This window comes from Perognathus longimembris, chromosome 28 (assembly GCF_023159225.1).
Source record: "Perognathus longimembris pacificus isolate PPM17 chromosome 28, ASM2315922v1, whole genome shotgun sequence".
Taxonomy (NCBI): Eukaryota; Metazoa; Chordata; class Mammalia; order Rodentia; family Heteromyidae; genus Perognathus; species Perognathus longimembris.
This window is the reverse complement of record NC_063188.1, coordinates 26,274,892-26,298,898: the sequence shown is the minus strand read 5'-3', so window position 1 is coordinate 26,298,898 and position 24,007 is coordinate 26,274,892. Positions and strand designations below refer to the sequence as shown.

The window sequence follows — 24,007 nt, the reverse complement described above, 5'->3', positions numbered from 1 at the left end:
TTTGTATGCCCCCACAACATAAATAGACTTGCATTTTTAAAGGGTAAAGAAGAGTCAAAGGACTATTTTAGCATATGAAAATTAGATGAACTTCAAATTTTAGTAGTAATAAAGAACACTTTATTGGGACACAGTCTTACTTGTTATTTGTGAGTAGTCTACAGTGGATTTTGTGCTACAACAGAAGAGTTTATTAGCTGTTCCAGAGACTAAATGGTTCACAGGGAGAAAAATGGCATACTTGCTGGTCCTTTACAGACCTGTGCTGACCCTTAATCTATAAAATTAATTTTAGTAATATATAAATTAGAGCCTCTTTTGTTTGAAAGCTAAACTGAGGTTGGTTGTTCATATATCAGTGGTTCTCCCTTTCCAAAAGACCCCACTGGCTTACTTCACTTAGTATGATTTTTTCCCAAGTCCTTTATTTCCTTATGAAGGGGGCAGTATCGTTCTTTCTGACAGAGGTATAGAATTACATTGTGCATATGTACATTTTCTTGATCCACTCATCTACTGAGGGGCATCTGGGTTGGTTCTATATTTTACCAATGAGAAATTGTGCTGCGATGAACATAATTGTGCTGGTGGCTTTACTGTGGTCTTGCTTGTAATCTTTTGGGTAGATGCCCAAAAGTGGGGCTGCTGGGTCATAGGGGAGCTCTATGTTTAGCCTTCTGAGGAACCTCCATACCTCTTTCCAAAGTGGTTGAACAAGTTTACACTCCCACCAACAGTGTAGTAGTGTTCCCTTTTGGCTACATACCCTCTAGAATTTGTTATTACTAGTTTTCCAGACAATGGACATTCTTACTTGGGTGAGGTGGAATCTCAGAGTTGTTTTGATTTGCATTACTTTTATGGCCAGTGACGTAGAACACAGTGAGTTAGACCCAAAGAAACATGGACTCTATGGGAGTCCATTATTCCTCATAGGGAATAATTAGTATATATCTAGGATAGACCTAGCAGAAGATCACAGTAGCTCAATAGCTACGCCCATATGAACACATAAAATAATGCTAAGCACAATGAACTCCACATTCATTTTGGAAACAAGTGGTATACCATTGTTGTAGTTAATTTCAATGTGCCATGTGAAACCATACCTTTTCTTTTCTCTCATACTCCCTGCCCATGTTTTTTTTTTTTTTTTGTTTTTTTTTTTTGTTTTTTTTTTTTTGGCCAGTCCTGGGCCTTGGACTCAGGGCCTGAGCACTGTCCCTGGCTTCTTCCCGCTCAAGGCTAGCACTCTGCCACTTGAGCCACAGCACCGCTTCTGGCCGTTTTCTGGATATGTGGTGCTGGGGAATCGAACCTAGGGCCTCGTGTATCCGAGGCAGGCACTCTTGCCACTAGGCTATATCCCCAGCCCCTGCCCATGTTTTTAACCCCGCTATCACTGTAACTGATCTTAGTTCCCTGGATACTGTATATACATGTACTGGAACTAGGAAGGGAAAGGGAATACCAAAATGGAGAGACAAAGGATAAAAAGACAAACCACTTACAAACCCATTTGGTGTAAACCAACTGTACAACTAATTTGGGGAGAGGGAACTGGTGAGGGGGATGCAGGAGGAAAATGAGGTAGCGGATAACAAGTTGGATAAGAAGTGTATTTGCTTTACATATGAAACTGTAACCCCTCTGTACTGCACTTTGACAATTAAGAAGAAAAAAACAGATCCTACTGGGATCCAGAATCAGCCTCATGAGATAATTTTGGGCTCACTTGGTCTTTGACATCTGTTCTAAAAGAAACTGTTTGTACAAAGAGTGATAATGGATTTTATAACCCTAGGGTGCTAGCTAGTAATCAAGAAAACTGCTAATACATATAAGGATTGGGACATGAAGACACATTTGATAAAATTTACTCATTTCATGTACATTTATTTGAAAAAAATATTTTCCTAGATTTAACTGAAGTGAATGATATCTGAGGTATCCTATTCTTCAATGTAGAAAACCTCAATGGAAGGTTGATTTCTTATATGACATACTTTTTGAAAGGTGCCAGAAGTAACTGTTTTTTTCACTTAAGTGACAACTCCTCTAAGCTTCTCCTAGCTTTTCATTGTAACCAGTGTCAGGGAAAGTGACATATTCAATGAATTATATTCAAAATATAAGTCAGAAATACAGATACCCTGGTAGCCTTTTGTTTTGTTTTGTTTCTTTGATAGTCTATGGGCTTAGCTTTTCCTTAGGTCCCGAATACACTCCATGAAAGCATTTCAAGAGACCAAATACACTGAAATTATTTTCTTATATATATGTAGGCAATAGTTATTGTGTATATGAATAGAAAATGAACTACTGTTAAATCTGTTAAATTGTTATATGCCTTCCCTATCCAGCTAACCATTCCAGCAGTTTATCTGTCTGCATAGGCAAATGAATGTGCCAGCAGTCAGTTAAGATGCAAATACTGATTTGTCATAACATACATTTGCATGTGTGCAGACAGGAATTCTTAAAAACAACAACCACAAAAACAGCCATGAAACAGAAGAAAAATTAAAGAGAGCCTCTGGCTTGAACATTCAGAAATATAATCAAAAGTGGCCTTCGACCTAAATTTTACAATCTGCAGAAGTGATGGAGCCAGGAAAAATGGAAAGAGCAACTGACACAAATTGTTTTGTTATTTATAGAGAGATTATTATTAACAGATAAATTTCAGAAGAACCACTGATACTGCTTATTGGGAGAAGAGGGAAAAGGGTATATCAACTTTGAGTATCTCAACAATATAGAACATGACAAAATGAGGACTTCTTCTACTTGAGTATAATACAGGAGTGAGGGAGGGGTAAGAAAAAATTGATGCCTCAAGTTTCTTGGTTTTCACTCATTTGGGCCTGAAGGCTATCTTGCAATCAAGACCGTGAATTGGAGTGCACTTAACAAATCAATTACATACTTTTAAGAATCTGATATATTTTAACTTAAGATTTTCATTACAGAATGCAGTAAAAATATTTTAAGTGAAGCAATAATTTTTTACAAAAGTTTATCTACTTATAAATGACAGGAGATAATATCAAATAAAATGAAATATTAAAACTTGGTTTGAGGGCTGGGAATGTGGCTTGGCAGTAGAGTGTTTCCCTTGCATGCATGAAGCCCTGGGTTCGATTCCTCAGCACCACATAAGCAGAAAAAGCCGGTCTGAAAAATGGTCTGAAATTAAAGTTGGTTTGTTGCCACAAAAGATCAGTGTCTATATTTCAACCAGGCATGCATTTTTTAGTTTTCTTTTTTATTATTACCGTCAATTAGTTATATAAGAGGGTTTCATTTTGACATGACCACATATGCACATAATGACCCTGATAGATTTACCTCATCAGGCATGCATTTTTAAAAAATGCAGTTTATGATTTGTTGAATGATACCTTCTTTGTACAACTACTTAAAGATAATAAAATACTTTTAATGCAGTTTTTCAGTTGGATGCTGGTAGCTTATGCCTGTAAACTTAGCTACTCAGGAAACTAAGGTCTTGACGATCACCATTTGAGGTCAGCCCTGAGAGTAAAGTGCTCAAGACTCCATCTACAATTAACAAACAAATTACTGAATTGGAGACGTGCCTCAAGTAGTAAAGTATAAACTGTGAGCAAGTAAGCCAATTGAATGAGAGGTGCTGAGTTAAAGATCCAGTACCAGCACAAAGAAACATGAACTTCATGAGCTTGGATCCAGTGGTCCCTTGTGCCTATAATCCTAGCTACTCAGAAGGATGAGACCTAGAGGATTTCACTTGGAGGTTAGCTTAGGTAGAAAAATTCGACAGACTTATCTCCAAGATAAGTAGCTGAGGTGGTAGAGGGCCACCCAAGAAATACCAAGGCCCTGAGTGCAAACTTAGTACTTGTAGAAAAAATGCAGCTTATGAAACAAGATATATCATCTTAGGGAAAATTTTAAGTCATTATCCTATGTTATCCTTTAGTAATTTTATTCCTCAGGCTATAAGGCTAAAATAAGTTTAGGAATAACTCACAAAAACACAATTAAAAGTAATTTTCAAAATGAAGTACAGGGCTGGGGATATAGCCTAGTGGCAAGAGTGCCTGCCTCGGATACACGAGGCCCTAGGTTCGATTCCCCAGCACCACATATACAGAAAACGGCCAGAAGCGGCGCCGTGGCTCAAGTGGCAGAGTGCTAGCCTTGAGCGGGAAGAAGCCAGGGACAGTGCTCAGGCCCTGAGTCCAAGGCCCAGGACTGGCCAAAAAAAAAAAAAAAAAAAAAAAAACAAAACAAAATGAAGTACAGAAGATTTTGTGCCAGGGTCTTAATAAGTTGCTCACATGAGATCATGACAGATTCATGATCTTCCTGTCTCAGACTCCCCAGGGCTGGGATTACAGATGTGTTCCTCCAGGCATTACAGAAGAATATTTTTCATCAGAAGCAGAGGGGTGGTTTCTGAAAGTCACAGTCAATGAATATACCCATCAGAGCAATCTTTTTGTTTCCTAGCTTCTCATAGGAGAAGCACAAAGAACGTGACAATGGATATAAGAGCGCCTCTAGCTTCTTGGGCTTGTGTAATGACTCTCCTTTGCCTGAAGATTATAACTCTCAAGAGGTAAGACATCTACTTAAGAGTAGGAATGATGTACTGAAAATAGAAAATCCACAGCGGGGATAACGTTCACAAGCAAGCAATGACTGAAAAGGAGCCTATTCCTTTTGTAAAAGAATAAGAAAGGCCAACCAATGATGGTAATGACAGATGTAAATTACAATATAAAATGCCTTTTTAAAAAGCTATGCTATCCAAATTTAAACTAAAAGACACAGGCCCAGATTCAGTATACAAATTGTCTGTGATATTTTCTAAGAAAAATACTTTAAAAATGAACCTACGGCTAAGGTTTGTCTTTAACTGTACAAAACTAGTTAACTGATGATTTGAAAGGAATTTCTGGGAAAAGAAAGAAATTGGTGTCTATATATGCTACAAATATGCCTACTTACGCAGTTCTCCAGCTGCATTTCGACCACCAACTGCATACAGATATCCTTTGAGGGCACTTAGGTGGAAGAAGGTGCGCTTTTCATTTAGAGATGCAACTTGCATCCATTTGTTGTATCGAGGATCAAATCTGAACACGGTATCAACTGCCGTTTTTCCTTTTGTATCATAATTGCTCTGTCCACCAACGACGTAGAGGAAGTTTCCAATGACAGCAATGCCATGCTGGTACCTTGGGGCATCCATGGGGGCTAGAGACTTCCACTCATGGGCCTTTTCATCATACATGCGCAATTCCTTACTGACAACCAGCTGCTGTCTCAGCACTCCTCCTAATGTAACCAAATGAGTGGTGTCAGACCGAATGGCAGTCCTGTCTGACTGCATCACGGGCTGCATATATGGCATCATTTGGTAATTGCTGGCTTCCAAAAGCAAATTCACACAGGTGTTGTCAGTTCTCATGAAATCTACTGTTTGCACATAATTAATGAGCTCTTGTGGTGTCATCAGTGGAAATCGTATGTTCTTCATTAACTTGGCAGCAAAGTCCATCCGGGGCTCTTCCAGGCGAAGCCAGCGGCAGGTAGCCTTAAAGAGCTCAAGTTCAGTGCAATGCTTAAGGCTATTACTGGAAAGCACAAAGGCAAGACGCTCAAAGGGGAGTTTCAAGAACTCCCCAGTGGTCAGCAATGCAGGAAAATTCTTTAAGACGAAACTGTTAACGTATTTATCCACTTCTGTCAGATTATAGGTGTTGGCAATCCGTCCAACTTCAACACAGTTGTCTAGCGTGACCTGTTAAGCCAAAAACAAATTCAAACATGACTACATCCTTAATATATTTTGATCACACAAAAATGTGTTCTAGAATAGAGTGAATTATACCTCTTAACGTCTATAGAGAGAGAGATACATCTATATGCAAATAAAGAAATGTCCCATTGGCAGAGAGGAAGAAACCACCTCTTCCCAATTCAATGGAAATGTGACTAAAAGAAAATGACTGAAATCAGTAAGTTAGAAGTTAGTCTAAGAAACAATGTCCCACATTGACTGTGGCAAAAATAATTAGGGGGGCTGGGGATATGGCCTAGTGGCGAGAGAGCCTGCCTTGTATACATGAGGCCCTGGGTTCGATTCCCCAGCACCACATATACAGAAAACGGCCGGAAGTGGCATTGTGGCTCAAGTGGCAGAGTGCTAGCCTTGAGCAAAAAGGAAGCCAGGGACAGTGCTCAGGCCCTGAGTCCAAGGCCCAGGACTGGCCAAATAATAATAATAATAATAATTAGGGAAACATTGCTTGTAGCCAATCAGAACAACCTCAATAACCTTTGTGCCACTTTGTACTTCTCAGAAATAGCTCTGAAATAAGGAAGCCAAGACTGGTTTGGTGGGGGAGAAAAAATTTGATTCACCATTAACTGTAATTATCTATATAGCAGTCTCTATTGCATTAAATCTCCCTGAAAGTGAAAATTTTTATCTTAAAAAGCATGCCTGTTTATAAATCCAATATGCATTAAGAAATTCAAAATACATGTAACTATGCAGGAAATCCACACACCAAGATAATAAAAATATTTTTAAAGAGATCACTCACAATGATCAGTAGACTTAACTCTCAAAATACAATATATGAATAGATGGATTCATTACATTTACTGAACGAAGGACCAAAGTCACATTACCAACTCAAATTTAGCATGTTTTCACATTTAAAAGTCCCAACAAGTTATAGAAGGAATGTGCTTCAACATATTCCTATATCTTTCATTGCATCTATGCTTGGATTGTTTGGCTCTAATGAGGAGCTGTAATATCTCTGTTTCCTGGATTCTTGGGATTCTGTAGTTGTATTCTCATCCCATAGATGGTTGTCAGAACGAATGTTCTAGATAGAGTATGGGGTCTGAAATTCTCTATTTTGCTATCTCACTGGTGTTCCTATTGCTTATTCATCGGTTTATTATTATACCCATAACAAAGAATTTTATAATTTAAAGAATGTTTCTTTAAAAAATATTCCAAAGCAAAAGCTGTCTTTTCCAATGACTTCTGATTCTTTACATTTTTCCTTGAGAGAACTATGTTCTCCATTTTCATAGATTTTTTGTCTGTCTCCAATATACATCACTTCTTTGTAAATACTTCCAGTCACACTGATAGGGTCTATTTTGTGAGTAGCCTGTTATCCTCCACAATAATCATTGTTTGGGGCAAATAGTAGGTACTAATATTTTCAGATTGCAAAAAAAGTAATTGAAACCCTTAACCCTAATCTGATTATAAATTGGAGAATGACTGAAGAACACTTAACATATAGCTATACAATGTCATAGGACAAAAATCAATGCCATTTTAAAGGTAGATGGCTAGACAAAGGGAATTTTCTCACAGTATATTTACAATATGTGCAAGTGTTTTTAGGTTTACAGAAAATTTTACCTAGTCTTCCTTACACTGTTGGCTGCCACCTTTTTTATATTCATTTCACAGACCTCTTTTTGAATATTTAACAAGAAAATAATGAAGAACAAAAATTTCAGTTCTTATAGGCTATTATACTAATCATCACTCTAGGACAAAAGGTACTACTGGACAGATGAAGTTGGTTAGCAGACTGGTTTTTGTTCTACTAAGCCTGATGCTCTATTATAGAAAAGTGGTATTTCATCTTACCACAGAAAATAAAATAGTCCTGGAAAGAGATTAAGTCCTAACTGGCACAATCACCTTACTTTCTAAATTTCATCTCTGATTAGGTATGACAGAAATCCACAATAATCCTCATGTTCATTGAAAACACCTCCTGGGTGTTTTCCTCCCCAATTCTATCAGAATTTATAAGTCAAAGTGGTTTTACTCTGCTTTCAATATCACCAATCCCATCACAAAACTGTATCACTTCCTTTATAAACTTTGCATTTGGTTCTTCTATATTTGATTGTTCTGTATTATATTATTATATGTCTGTAGTGTATTAAATTTCCTGTGTCTAGTGTAACAATTTATCACATACTTGGTAGCCTCAAACAACAGAACTTTATTCTTTCATAGTTGTAGAGACCAGAAGTCCCAAATCAGAAAAACCTTACCATTTTCAAATAATCTGAAATAATTTCAAACCGTATCAATTCCAGTAACTCTAGGAACCACTCAGAAATCACTTACTAGATGTCAATTATTACGTTTCAAAGTATAAATAACTTTTAATATTTAAATAGTAATAAAAGGGGACAAAGATATACATAGAACAACACTCCTAATAAAACATCTTATGGGAAAGATAAAAATTATGAGTATGGGCTGGAAATATGGCCTAGTGGTAGAGTGCCTGCCTCACATACATGAAGCCCTGGGTTCGATTCCTCAGCACCATATATATAGAAAAAACCAGAAGTGGAACTGTGGCTCAGTGGTAGAGTGCTAGCCTTGAGCAAAAAGAAGCCAGAGACAGTGCTCAGGCCCTGAGTTCAAGCCCTAGGACTGGCAAAAAAAAAGAGTATCCATGGAAAGGGTCTTTACTATCATAATTAAAGCTGTCATCCAAAACTAATGCATAAATGCTTTCTGGATTATGTGCCAATTCACATTTCATGTATCTCTATTCTTCATCCACACAAATGATTAAGAATAGGAAAGAACAGAATTGTATTTACAAAAGGAATCTTTCTAGAATTTGAAACTCAAAGTAATACTTTGGTTATATGAGGTATAGTTTCACTATATTGTTAAAAAGCTATTTTCTTCAAAATATTTGAATTCAGCATATGATTGTTACAAAATGAGATCATTATGTTAAAAATTATTCATAACAGTACATGGAAGAAGTTTTAAAAAGTCCTGCTTTGTAAAATATTCATCGCATCTTGAATTTTTCAACTCCTCTAAGTAGAAAAGGCAACCAGGTCTACTGTTTTACCTATTGAGAAAGAAAGAGGAAATACATACAAAAAGACTGCATATGGGTTTAGCTAAAGAAATATATGTGGAAGAAAAGTAAATAAAAAGTTGAATCTCATATGTTCCTGAAAATAATAGTCTGCCAAGTTTTATTTTTCAAAAAATGATAATGAATTCTGAGAGGAAAGGCCCCCATGATGAAAGCACATGGACACATCCTCAACATACCTGATGAAAGATAAATAATGTAGAATAATGCTAAAAAAAATTTAAAGGAGATGTATCCTAAACATTCATAGGCAAAAAAGTCCTAAAACTGAGAGACAGGAATAAACTATAAATAAATATGGGTTCTGGAAACCTTGGCAACTTTTTTTTTTATAATTCAGGTATTTAGTTCCCTATTATACAATTTGAGGCTCTAAACTAAAACACTATCTTCAAGAACTGGGTGTATGCTAATTAATTCATCAAATGGTTATTAGAAAGCAAATACTGACAGATGCCAGTGGCTCAAAACTGTAATGCTAGTTATGAAAGAGGCTGAAATCTAGAGGATTTTATTCAAAAGACAACCTGGACAGAAAAGTCCAGGAGAATCCATCTTCGAAATAACGAGCAAAAAATAACAGACTCAAAAAGTAGCTCAACTGGTAGAGTGCCAGCATTGAGCAAAAAAGCAGAGCAAATTCAAGGTTCTAAATTCAAAACCCAACGTAGGACACATTTTAAAAAAAAAGAAAATAGCATTCAGTGGAGTAGGTGATTTGTTTCTAAGAAACCAAGATATATATTTACAGATGTGTACATCATAAGCTTACATCTTAAGATCTGGCTCCATATAAAAGAAACAACAATGAAAGAAACCCACCAAGGCCATTTTAATAGACTTTTAGAATCTCAGGTTACCTTTCCACTGAATTCCCTTAAAGATACTTATTGTATAAAATCATTAAGGTGAATAAACTGCGATTAACCTACGAAATATTATCAACCAGGTTAAGGGATATATCCTTAATCAAATACTATTTGTATCCCATATTTTATTATACTGAAGGATTTTGTTAAATGATTCTGTCTTCTCAAATGCACTTGTCTTTTAATCTAGCTTCCTTCCAGATCCATATGACCCCTCTCTCTAATACCAATAGTTGATCAGTACATACAATATATTTTGTGAAAAAGATCTGTAAATATCTTACCCCAGAAATAAGAAATACTTTACAGAAGTCTAGAACCGGCAGAATTTGTAGAAAGCTGGCAGCTTCCAGAGTGTCTTGAAGGTTATCCATGTTAAGAGAAAGCTTTGCAGTATAAATGAAATCAATAATTTTCCTTAGACCAACTTTGCTCACTCCATGAAGCTTAATACACATTAAATCTTGTTCTTTCATTCCACCTTAAATGAAAAGACATTTAGTTAAATGAAAGTGGATAAATAAGGTCACACTCGCTTCTGCTGCTAATTAGATACATTAAAATCAAGGAAAAAGTATTATTCGGTTTGAGCATTTATACCAGAGTCAGGCTTTTGCATATTTTACAGTTAAAAGAGAGTACTTAAAGAAAATTTATTTCTATACTAATGGAGGTCATATATGAAGCAAGTGCTTCCAAAATACTCTCCTGTCATTTTCTATCTTTTGATGTATTCAAGAGCTTATTACTAAGACTCAGAGGATCTGACAGGCCATTCGGATACCAAAAGAAAAAATATGAAATAAAGATGGATAGCATGTAAAAGGCACATCCATTTTCCATAATAGGGCAGTGCTCCAAAGTCATATATGCTGATGAGTATTCCTTTGGAAAGAGGAAGAATGACAGACCAAAATAACTGAATTTCATGTTACAAATAAAATATTTAAACATGTTTCATATAATTTAAATATGATTGCAATTTTTTGAAAAAACAAGCTACCTGTGAACATAGCTTTGAAGTAATCACTGGCAGACGCCATCATGACTCGATGCACAGGGAAGGCATCATCAGTATCGCCTGGCAGCAGGGTCACATCACAGAGCAATCCTTCAAGCCGAAGCTGGTCAAAGCCCTGTAATAAGAACAGAAGTGAAACCACTAATCGAGGTAAAATGAGGTCACATTTCCCTATCTGATAAAACTCTATTTAAGTATTATTACATGACATATATGGAAACAGAGCCAAAAGAACGATTACTCAATAGAATAAAGTAGCCTGATATCTTTCTTGCTATACAGCAATGTATATTGTAATTTATTATATGAAAAAAGATGAAATTGAGGCTAATTTAAATTAGGAATAAATAGGAAACATAAATAAATAATTTATAAGACCATCTGCTTTCAATTTTTTTTGTCAGTCCTGGGGCTTGGACTCAGGGCCTAAGCACTGTCCCTGGCTTCTTTTTGCTCAAGGCTAGCCCTCTACCACACAGCGCCACTTCTGGATTTTTTCTGTATATGTGGTGCAGAGGAATTGAACCCAGGGTTTCATGTATATGACGCAAGCACTCTACCACTGGGCCATATTCCCAGCCCTTGCTTTCAATTTATTTGGGGAAAATTTTACCAGGTACACTTCTATTTAGCACAGGGAAAATAAAAGGATCAAGACAGCCCAGTGTTCCCATTCATAATATCTTAATAGTTCTGTTATGGGGCTTACTGAAATATCTTGGTTTTTGTTGGTTCTTTAAAAAAGAAAAGGGTTGGGAATGTGGCCTGGTGATAGAGTGTTTGCCTAGCATGTATGAAGCCCTGGGTTCGATTCCTCAGCACCACATATACAGAAAAAGCCAGAAAAGGTGCTCTGGCTCAAATGGTAGAGTGCTAGCCTTGAGCAAAAAGAATCCAGAAACAGTGCTCAGGCCCTGAGTTCAAGCCTCAGGACTGGCAAAAAGAAAAAAAGAAGAAATAGAAAGAAGAATATCTGTATTAAGTACGCAATAGGAGTTCATTCTAATTGGATTGTTCTGTCTTTTAAGAATTAAGAACTGCATTTTAAATATTCTCATACTCACCATATTGCTGCTGCTTGACCAGTTATCTTTCTAGTTTCAAGATTTTAAATTTGATTATCTTTGGTGAACGGAGCCCAGGTAGCTCCAACTGGAGACTTAATTGTCCCTAAATGCTTAAAAGGTTTAACAGAGAGTTAACAGGCTAGCCCTCACAGTTCAGAGAATAGACAGGGATCTGATGAAAAGGATGCCTATTGATTAGCTCTGCACATATACCATTGATGGTCCCAAAAAATGACAAAAAAGCAGTTATTCTTTTGATCTTCTTGGGAGAATAAAATACTTCTAAGTTTATAAGATTCCACAAAAGTACACATATTTCACAATATCATGTTTTAGATGACAAATACAAGTAAAATAATAGGAAAGAATATATTTCAGATGACAGATACCAATTAAAAATAATAATCCAAAGATTATAACTTGCTGATAAAGTATACTCAACTGGTGACAACATACAATTTAATAATAAGGCACAAAGAAGGAATTTGAAAGACTGTAGTTTCAAAGACAAAAATTTTTCATTATTAAAAATATTCAAGGAGGGGCTGGGAATATGGCCTAGTGGCAAGAGCGCTTGCCTCGTATACCTAAAGCCCTGGGTTCCATTCCCCAGCACCACATATATAGAAAATGGCCGAAGTGGCGCTGTGGCTCAAGTGGCAGAGTGCTAGCCTTGAGCAAAAAGAAGCCAAGGACAGTGCTCAGGCCCTGAGTCCAAGGCCCAGGACTGGCAAGAATAAAAAAAAAAATAAAAAAAATCAAGGAGATACAAATACAAATTGCCTTCTAAATATATAATAACTGAATACAATAAAAACCAATATGTAGGATTATTTTATCCACTATTTTATGGAACTAAAAAGAGACTATGGTAAACTAACATTTTATGGACTTAAGACGTAAGAGGCAAAATGCACTAAAATGCATAATTTAAATATTGATGCTACATATACGTACAATGCGAACTGGTCTAAGCATACGATTTTTTAAAAAGCTTTTCAAAGTAGATACTTAAATCTATGAATTTAAAACCTCAAAGAGATGATCTGCTCCAGCTATTTTCTCTCTAGAGAGAGGACAATATTATCCATTATTAACACACTTTACGACAGGTTTATGTTGGGTTTTGTCCAACAACGAATGGCATGTTTTTGTTTGCAAATACAAAATCTTTTGCAAATATCCCTTTTCCTTTGTAAACAGAAACACTATGTACTTCATCCCCACCAATTCATATGGTTTCTTGTTACTCACAAAAATATAAATGAAAGAACAATAATGGCTCATTTTTTAAAATAAATGTCAATTTGGGGGGAACATTTTCATGTTTAAGGACGAAGTGGTTGTTCTAAGATTCATACATGGGGTCTCTTGTACAGGAAATGTATGAGATTCCCAGTTCAAATGTAGATGAATGTCCGAAAGTACTGAATGAGTACCCTGGGGTCAGGGTTAAGCACTTGAGAAGAAGGAAACCCTCATTTGAACAGTGGAGAAAACAGCCAATTGTTTAGCACATCCATCTTATTTATATGTTCAATTAAGAACATGAACACTACAAACCAACTGTTGCTCCAAAGCCAGAAGTTCATAGTTTAACACCACGCAATCACATTGGGTATAACTTTGACTTTGTTGCAAGTTATCTAGGAGTCAAATACTTACCTCTGAAGTTTCTTCCAATAGTAAAATGAAGTGTGCTTGAAGTGCTTGTTTTTGACTATAAAGGTGAGGATGAGAGAGAAGGAACTGAGCCATAGGTTAGGGAGAAAAGCTTGACTCACAGGATTGGCTTTTTTTCTTGTCTCAAACATCAACTTCAGTATGTGCTATACATTAAAATAAAATATTTTAAATATGGAGTTTACAAGCCTGACATAGTAGTGTCTGCCTATAATCCTAGAACTAGAAATGCTGAATCAAGAGAACTGTGTGTTGGAGACCGGCCCAGGCTACACAAAGAGACCTTGTCTCAGAAAAAAAAATACTGGAGGATATAAATTGAAAACTAAAGTTAATATCAAGTGAAATACTATATATACAAGAGTACATCTTAAACTTCACGTGAACAGACATTCTAGACAGCCACCTGTCTCAGAGAACAAAGATTTAATTTCTTCTTATTGTAGGATGTATAGTATTCCACAGTATTCCTATAATACTGAGGTTGGCTCTCAACTTTTGAATTATGAACAAGACTCCAATGAATCTACTTGTACATATACTTACTTAAGTAAGTATGTTTATGTGAAATACTCTCAGAAGTTTTATTGATTAGAAAAGTATATATTTTTAGTGTTTTCATAGCTACCGTCAAGTGTAAGGATTTTCTTAGGGAAATATCACACGTTAGGTACTGGCAAATAACAGAAAGAAGTATTTCAGGATACCAATAAGACAAGGTACACTATGCTGTCTTCCTTCATTTTTATTCATCAAATATATTTTAATCTCTAAAAGCAAAGTAAATGATAACCTTCAAAAATTATGGGGCTAGGCACAGTGGTACAATCCTGTAATCCAAGGTCCTTGGGTGGCAGAGATCAGGGGATTGTGGTTCAGGGCCATCACAATCATAAAAGTTCATGGGACTCCATCTCTGTGAATGGCTGGGCATGGTAGGGTGTGGCTGTCACCCAAGCTACAAAAGACATGTCCCTGTTATCCCCAGCAATATAAACACGGATAGGAGATTCATGGCCCAAACTAGACCAGGCATAAAATGAGACCCTACTTCAAAAATGTCCAAAGCAAGAGTGCTGGAGGCATGATTTAAACAGCAGAGGCCTACCTAACAAGCATAAGGCCCTGAATTGAAGCCCAGTCCCACTAAACACACACACACACACATACAATTACAGCTTACTGAATCCAAAGCAATGATTGTATCCAATCAGTTATATCCTTAGACCAAGAATAATACAAAGGACATGGTATTAAAATGGTCATATAATATTTTATAGTTGGAACTGAGTAACTCATTGGGCTTCATTCCCACCACTGACTTTTCCCTTTGAAAAAAGTCATGGCTAATGCTTCTTCTATCAGTTGTTTCATTTCCCATTTTGTCTACATTCTACTAAAATAACTTGTACAGGTGGGAACTCAGTCCTCTGAATCTGGACATCTTAGTTCACCTAAGATAAAGATTCTATTACACTCAAAAATTTGCTAATTTTGTGTCTTTACACTAGCATAAAAATGGCCTACCTTTTCTCACTACAATCTGGTGTTCTAAAAGAAACTGAGGTGCCTAAATCACTTTAATTCGGAGTATATCCTATTTTAAGTTTGATTTATCTACTTTTGATAAACCGTGTGCGTTTGTGAAGGTTTGCACTTATTTTCACTGCATGGAAAGTACTTTTATTTTCTATACATTTCACAGCCTGTATTTGCATATGTACACATGAATAATCTCACCATCCAATTTGGGATTTGCCAATTTTATTCCAGATTATTGCTACTGCTATTTAAATGAGATTTATCTATTCAGATTATTTACTAAATAGATGTCATGTGTTTTTATCTTTATTTTGTTTTGGTTTTTATGTGCTATAGTTTGTACTCAAGGGCATCAACATTTTCTAGACAAGCATTTTACCACTTGAGTCACACCCCCAGACCTCCAAAAAGATTTTAAATACTTAGCTGCTTATATGCCTTTGTCTAGATATTCTAGGTGTGCCTAAAGAGATGTTCCTTCTATAATATACATTGTTATATAAAAGTGGTTATTTTTCCAGACATGTCTTTAACTGACCTTGTTGTATGTGTACACATTAAAACATACTTTTCATCTGCCTTCAGAATATCTACTTTCTGGTCTCACTCTTAGAATCTTTCCCCCAATTTTACTCTAAAAAGACTATCAAAGATACTCTTCTCACTCAGAATCTATCCTTTTACTGTAAAATCATTTTCTTCCACCAAATGGGTACTCATTCCTCTAAAATTTCTATCAACAGTATTGCCTATTTCCACATGCTGGTTCACCATACACCTAAATAGCTCTGCTTTATGCAAACTGTTCAGTGTTCACTTAGTTTTTGAAAGAGTACTTAAAACTACTTCTATTGATTTAAAATTATCTTCTTTGTGTCTCAACACTTACATTGTTTCTATATTTTTTTTTATTTCTTCAGGGCTTTGGTTTTTAAGAGGAACTTGTTTGTCTTCCAGTTTCTTTAGTATTTCTTTTCCTTTCTTCTAGAAATCTCTCTATATTTCTCTTGGTCTTCTTTTTCTCCATTTAGGAATATTAAAATGTGGATTATTTTTACCCTCTGAATTAAATTCACTTTATGCATTAGGGAATCAATTATTTGGCTGAGCATAGTGGTGCTCATCCAACTTGGTAACTTGATTCCCAATGTACCAAAACTTCAATGTTATTAAATAGAGGAAGATACTCTAAAAGACAGTACCCTAAAAAATTAAAATGTATTACCATGTGTTTGATAAATTTTATAACAATCACATTAAAACAAAATGAATGACTTGGCATCCAGAAATATATTATGGAGATATAAAAGCTACACATAATTTATTATAAACCTTGGGTGGAAGTCAGTACCTTTCAAATAAAATGTAATGACACTGTATAAAAGCTAACATGGATAACATGGAAAACGTTCCAAAAACTTCTGCACTGCAAAGAACTTCTGGTTTTATGATTATAATTTTGAAAAGGAAGTAAAGAAGACAATACATGCATCCAAAAAAGAGCAATAAAAATTACTTCTATAAAATATTTTCATGAGGGCTGGGGATATAGCCTAGTGGCAAGAGTGCCTGCCTCGGATACACGAGGCCCTAGGTTCGATTCCCCAGCACCACATATACAGAAAACGGCCAGAAGCGGCGCTGTGGCTCGAGTGGCAAAGTGCTAGCCTTGAGCGGGAAGAAGCCAGGGACAGTGCTCAGGCCCTGAGTCCAAGGCCCAGGACTGGCCAAAAAAAAAAAAATATTTTCGTGAACACAGACTGAAGAACTAAAGAAATTAATAGGCTTATTCCTGTCTTGAGTAAATGAAATATATTTGATCAAATGAATACTAGCTATAATTTTATGAGGTTGTTCATCATTTTGTTCAGAAGAGGCAAAAGTAACAGATGTATTTAAGTTAAAAAAGAAATATATAGATGGGGATATAAAGGTAATATTAAAACTTTGTTGCCTTTATGTAACATGGTTTGAGTTTAAAAACTTCTAATGGATTTATATTACTGTTTTATCTCACAACTCCTATTTAAAATGACTTCTTGAATGTAGCCCTAATCTAACTTGTATTATTTCCCTATCTATGTACTCAACACATTTTATCAGGTTGTTCTTTAGACTGGTTCATTGATTTAAAACCAAGGCTTACTCCATTTCCAGTACTTGTATTTATGCCATTGTTTTTATATGCATGTTCATCTTCCTTCAAATCTTAGTTCAAATTTGATCTGAAAAGCTATCTCAAACCAAATCTCCTCTAAAATTATTGGGTGCCGGGCTGTCAGGAGTGCTTGCCTCGTATATATGAAGGCCTGCATTCAATTCCTCAGCACCACATATATAGAAAAAGATGGAAGTGGTGCTGTGGCTCAAGTGATAGAGTGCTAGCCTTGAGCAAAAAGAAGATAGGGACAGTGCTCAGGCCCTGAGTCCAAGCCCCAATGCTGGCAAAAAAATAAATAAATAAATAAAAATAATTGGGTGTTGTCAATCTGGGTTTCACAATTTAACATTTAATTAGAGCCTATAAATTTTTGTTTTCAGTGAAAATGAAATAACAGACAGAGACTAGATGTATGTTAATTCCCGAAACACTTTAAAACCCGATAAAATACATCGAAAACACACTTTGGAAGATCAAAGTAGAAACATCTGTAAAACATGATAAACAAATTATGTGAGCACTATAATTATCACAACATATCCCAAACAGAGGGGGTAAGGAGTAGGTATCAGAAAAAACCTCCTAGGGTTGTGAGTCTGATGTGACCAAGGCAGCTAAGTATGTAAGGTAAAATAAGAGAGATCTTTACAGAGGAGACACTAGGGATCTAGGACTAGTAAAATGATGGTAAAATATATACTAAGAAAACCACAAATAAAACTCAGCTGGCATGATTATATTATTAGACAAAACAGACTTCAGAGCAAAGACTTTTAGAGGGGATAAAGTAAGTCATTTTGTAATCAAAGTCTCAATTTACTAAAATTTTTAAATGTTCATGCATCTAATAGCAGAGTGTCAAAATAGATGAAGTAAAAACTGGGAGAAGTACAAAGAGAAATAAATTCACCATAGCTTTGTAGATTTACATACTGTCCTCTCAATAACTGAATAGTAGAAATGAGTAAAGGTACAAAAGATTTTATCAACCAACTTGATCTAGTTAACATTTATAGAATTCTTCACCAGACAGGAAGAAGGAAGGGGGAAAGGACAGATGGGGAAGGGACGGAGGAAGGAAGAGAGAGAGGAAGGAAGGAAGGAAGGAAGGAAGGAAGGAAGGAAGGAAGGAAGGAAGGAAGGAAGGAAGGAAGGAAGGAAGGAAGGAAGGTAGGTTTAGAGGTATGGGGGACTCACTTCTGTAATCCTAACTACTCAGGAAGCTGAGCTCTGAAGATAATTATTCAAAGCCAGTCCAGACAGCAAAGTCTGTAAGACTCATATGTCCAGTTAACCACCAGAAAAGCAGAAGTGGAGCTGTGGCTAAAAGTGGTAGAGCACCAGCCTTGAATGAAGAAGCTCAGGAACAGCACTCAAATCCCAAAGTCAAGCTCCAGGATAGGCACAAAAAAGGCAAACACATGAAAGTTTTACATCAACATTATAATATACTAACTTTATGTGAGGTTTACATAAGTAAAATAATAAAACTTTATGTAAGAATACAAACAGGGCCCAAATGAGTTAAAAAAAAAACTACTAAAGTAGCTCCTGGAGAGAATAATTCAAGCTTTAAACTAAGCTGGGGAAATTGAACTCATAATCTCAATTTGGGGAAGTAGTGACCTGGCAAGTGACAAAATTTATACGAAAGCATAAATTTCAATAAGAGGCAAGAGAGAAAAAAGAAAGAAAGAAAGAGAAAGAGAGAGAAAGAGAAGGAAAGAGGAGGAGGAGGGAAGGAAAGAAAGAGGAGAGGAGGGAAGAAGGGAGGGAGGGAAGGAAGGAAAGCTAAAATGGAAGAAAACATGAAAAGAACAGTTTAATTAGACACCAATCTTTTTTTGTAATTAAAATGTTTATTTTTTAAATAATTATTTATTGCCAGAGTGATGTAGAGAGGGATTACAGTTTCATATGTAAGTCAGTGAGTACATTTCTTTCTCAACTTGTTACCTCCTCCCTCATTTCCCCCCTCCCTTCCCCCTCCCCCAGACATCAATCTTTAAGATGGGAAAATGCTAATTATCTGGAGCAGGGAGGCACTTTTTTCAAGTTTTTAGAGGTTTGGATAAGCATAGACAATATTCAAGACTTCACTTGTTTCCATCAATGGAAGTATTCTAAAACAGATGTATATGGCCACCAAGTGAAGCATGGTATCTTAGTTATGCTTTCATTTTTCTACCAGGAGTGTATACATCCATCTATTAATTAATATTTTTACTTCCTGTGTTTGTTTTGTTCCTTTTTGGCAGGAGAGGGAAAGAAGGGTAGATGGACAAGAAGATAGACAGCATAATTCTCCTATTGCTATCAAAAATAAAATCGGTATCATTCATGCCAAATTATATTTGTCTGTTATGCTTTTTTGCTTATCATTAATGAATACTTAATATTTATGCACGTTATATTTTTTAAATAAGCCAGGTGCGGTGGCTTGTGTCTACAATATTTAATGCCCCTAGACGTAGAGATAGGAAGAAGAGGATCACTGTTTGAGGCCAGCTCAGATAACAAATATTTAGCAAAATCTACCTCAACCAATAAAAAGCTAGGTGTGGTGGCATGTGCCTGTCATTTCAGTTACAAGAAAAACTTAAAAATAAGAGGATCACAGTCCAAGCTGAACTGGGAATAAACGTGAAACTATTTGAAAAATAAAAGCAAAAGGCTGGCTGTGTGGCTCAAATGATAGTATGTCTTCCTAGCAAGTGTAAGGTCCTGAGTTCAAACTTCAGTGCCAACAAAGAAAGATAACATAGTTTAGATCAAGATTAGAATACAGATGCAAATTCATAGCCAGAAAATTAGGGTCAAATCCTAGTATTTGTTAGTTAGTGGATGTATAATCATCCTGTGAGTTCACTTTCCTTATTTATAAAATGGAAATAACAAATCTTGCCATTTCTCTCTTATGACATTATATTAAGTATCAGTGAGGCAAATATAGATGCAAGTGATTAATAGACTGTCATTCAAATTCACTTCATCCATAAATAATGCCTATATGAGCAATAAAACACATTGAGTTGCTCCTCTACATTAGATACCAGGTTAAGACCTTCCTATTTGTTATCTTTTATTAAGCACTAGATCAGAGGCTTACAGAAACCCGAGGACTATGTACTCTAGTACTAGATCAAAGGCTTACAGAAACAACAACTAGGATCCTAGATGTTGAGGATATCACTGAGAGGTGACACTATTTATATCACCCTAAATGGTATGTATATGAGAAGCCACTAACAATGCTTTGGTCAAGAAATATTTTGCATAGGGACAGGTTGATCAAGGAGTAGTGAGTTATAATTAGGTAAGAATAAGAAATTCCGGGGCTGGGGATATGGCCTAGTGGCAAGACTGATTGCCTTGTATACATGACACCCTAGGTTCAATTCCCCAGCACCACATATACAGAAAATGGCCAGAAGTGGCGCTGTGGCTCAAGTGGCAGAGTGCTTGCCTTGAGTAAGAAAAGAAGCCAGGGACAGTGCTCAGGCCTGGCAAAAAACAAAAAATAATAAATAATAAAAAAATAAATCCCTTAAAAAAAAGAAATTCCGATGTACTATTAAACAGTTGAATAAGTCTAGATAACAATAAGTATTGTAATATTTTTATAGCTAAAGAATTTGGAAGTTTTTACCTCAATTAAATAATAAATGTTTCAGGGGACATATGTTTAAGTTGATTTAAACATTATATAATTCATTCCAGTATCAAAACGTCAAATATTAGCCCATTAATATGTCTATTTTTATGTCAGAAAAAATTTAAATGAAAAAAACAAGTAACATTTTACATAGAGATATCACTTAAGATGAATCATTATAAATAAACAAGGGCTTATCAGACAGATAAAGCAAGGCATCCCAGGAAGACGTGAGTGCAAAAAGAACTGACATGTGAAAGAATAATATGTATGTAGAAGGCAGTGAGAAATCAGAAATCTGCAAAGTAATGCCTAATATATACTATCAAAATGGAAATATACCGTCAAATGGAAAGGGAATGGAACTTTGCACAGTACCTACGCAGACTAATGAAGGAGCATAATACTAAAGATGCTTGAAGAAAATACTTGCAAATCATGTCTCATATATACAAACTTACTACTAAACAATACAATTATAAAGAACTCAACTGAAAATGGCCAAAGATTCTCAATAGACAATTCTCTGAAAATGACATAAACATGGACAAAAGTACAAATGGGAAGATGGTCAACATTATTAGTAGTAGGGGAAATGCAACTTACAGAAAGTAGGGTCTTCTATGTCAATTTGAATACAAACCAGTAATCACACTCTGTCAGTTGTTCAGAAGATTAAATAAATATGCTATTACCACAGGACCAATTGATTCTATTAACTAAGAATGCACCAAAGACATGAAAAATAGCCCCATAGACATATGTATAATATAGCAACCTTCAAATATTCACCAATGGATGTACAGATGAACAAATGAAACACATGCATACAATGGAATATTATTTGGCCACAGAAAGCACAGAAGCATGTTATATCCTACAACATGGATAGGACTTAAAAAGAACTACTGACGTGGTGCTGTGGCTCAAAGTGGTAGAGGACTAGCTTTGAGCTGAAGAGCTCAGGGACAGTGCCCAGGTCCAGAGTTCAACCCCCACAACCAACAACAACAACAAAAAAAATTGATTTGGTGATAATTGCAAAACACTGTGAATTTCACAGGTATAGTGCTAGCCAAGGAGTAAGAGAAATGAAATTATCTTTGATTTTTCCAATTGGTAGGTAAACTAATCCTGGTTAATCTTCCTGATTTAAGTAAAAATAACTTGCACTGCTTACTCCACCATGGGTTCTTCTGGTATCTGTTCAAGATTCTTTGAATGTAGGCCAACCACATAACAAATGTCTTTCTAAGCACTGTTTTTGACAGTTTAATTTGTTAAAGCCCATTTACTGAAGATGACTAATCTACTAAACCCATTTATGCCAAGCAGATGTGGACACCATTTTGGGGTGTTGCAATCACTCCTGACCAGCTCCATTTCCTCTGATACAGGTTCTCTTTACTTTGGGTGGAAGGCAAAGAAATGAATACTTAACACACACACTAATTCTCCGGGAATTGTGACATTTAATCTTCATATCTCTCATCTAGATTACAAGTAAGGAAACTGACCCGGAAAGGATAAGTAGCTTTCCCAAAGTCATTTAACTACCTGGGAAGTGGCACAATTAGAATTCTAGATGGGGGCTGGGGATATAGCCTAGTGGCAAGAGTGCCTGCCTCGGATACACGAGGCCCTAGGTTCAATTCCCCAGCACCACATATACAGAAAACGGCCAGAAGCGGCACTGTGGCTCAAGTGGCAGAGTGCTAGCCTTGAGCGGGAAGAAGCCAGGGACAGTGCTCAGGCCCTGAGTCCAAGGCCCAGGACTGGCCAAAAAAAAAAAAAAAAAGAATTCTAGATGGGCTAAACACCCTGTCATTCCCTCTAGGGTTAGGCAATAGGTATATCTACAGAATGAGATTCCTTAGAACAGTTACTCCCTGTGGATGTGTTCCCCTGACAGTACTTTCAATGCCTTCTTCAAGCTGGAGTTTGTGTAACTGCCAATTTAAAAACAATGATAACATTTACATATTAAAGACCTCTCTGGCTTATTCCCTTGACAACTATACACCTAAGATTAGGTACGAAAAGGTTCCCTGTGTTTGTGAAGTTTAAAAAGTTCAGTTTGGGAGAACATAAAACTCTGAAATAGGTTTTTCAACAGCAAAGGAGAGTAGTAGGTCTGAATCACTACAGGAAATACTTTTAATAACATGACAAATCGGTTGCAGAAAGATTAGCTTCAAGTAATAGAAACTTTCAGGTTACTTTCACACTACATTATATAGAATGCTATATGAAAACAACCCATAATGAAACCTACCAAAAACTGTTCAAAAGGAGAGGGAGACGAAGAGGGGCTAAGAAAGAGTATTATAGATTGAATAAATTATAGACATATTGTAACTGTCACAATGAAGCCCTGTTTTTACAACTAATTCATGCATTTTTAATAAATCAGCTGCAAAGAGATTATCTTGAAGTAACACAGAGTTTTGAGTTCTAGTTACTTTCACATTACCATTCTTACCACTAGCCTGCACCAGTAAACTAAAACATGATGCAGCTAATTCCAATTTCAACAAGTCTAATTTTAAAATAACTGTCAACCATTCTATTTTGTAAATTGTATAGATAAAATTCATTGTAGTATTATACCCAGCAAAAGTGCCATGGCTTACTACCCTCTCCAGTGTCTATGGAACTTTTGTCATGCATTCATATTCATAGGTATGTATGTCTAATGCATATTTTCTGCAAAAGGGTTACACAATACAAACTCCCTTATTTGATTAAAAACAGCTTTGGTGAGATACAATTCATATGCTATACAATTCATACTTTTAAAGTATATAAAATCAGAGGATTTTCTCCCAGATGGGAGAAAAGTGGAGGAGGTAACAAGTTTGACAAGAAAAGTACTACCTTACATATGTAACTGTAACCCCTCTGTACATCACCTTGACAATAAAATTAAATTTTAAAAAAGTATATAAAATGAATGGTTTTAATACATTCACAGGTATGTACAACCATTATCACTGTTATCACTCCAAAAAGAACCCTGTAGCTTTCACTCATATCTTCTCAGTTTCCCCAACCT

The 24,007-nt window shown here is 36.0% G+C and overlaps 1 protein-coding gene across 5 annotated transcripts in view; it reads right to left on the bottom strand.

Annotated features, from left to right (window-relative positions):
* Klhl13 (kelch like family member 13) overlaps positions 1-24,007 on the bottom strand; it is a 165,740-nt gene that overhangs the window by 8,570 nt on the left and 133,163 nt on the right. For all 5 annotated transcript variants that reach the window (XM_048336035.1, XM_048336038.1, XM_048336039.1 and 2 more), the window contains 3 exons: positions 10,827-10,959; positions 10,108-10,304; positions 4,999-5,794 (listed from right to left, as the gene is read on the bottom strand). In XM_048336035.1, the coding sequence (XP_048191992.1) occupies positions 4,999-5,794; positions 10,108-10,304; positions 10,827-10,959 (1,126 nt within the window). The remainder of the gene's footprint in view (positions 1-4,998; positions 5,795-10,107; positions 10,305-10,826; positions 10,960-24,007) is intronic.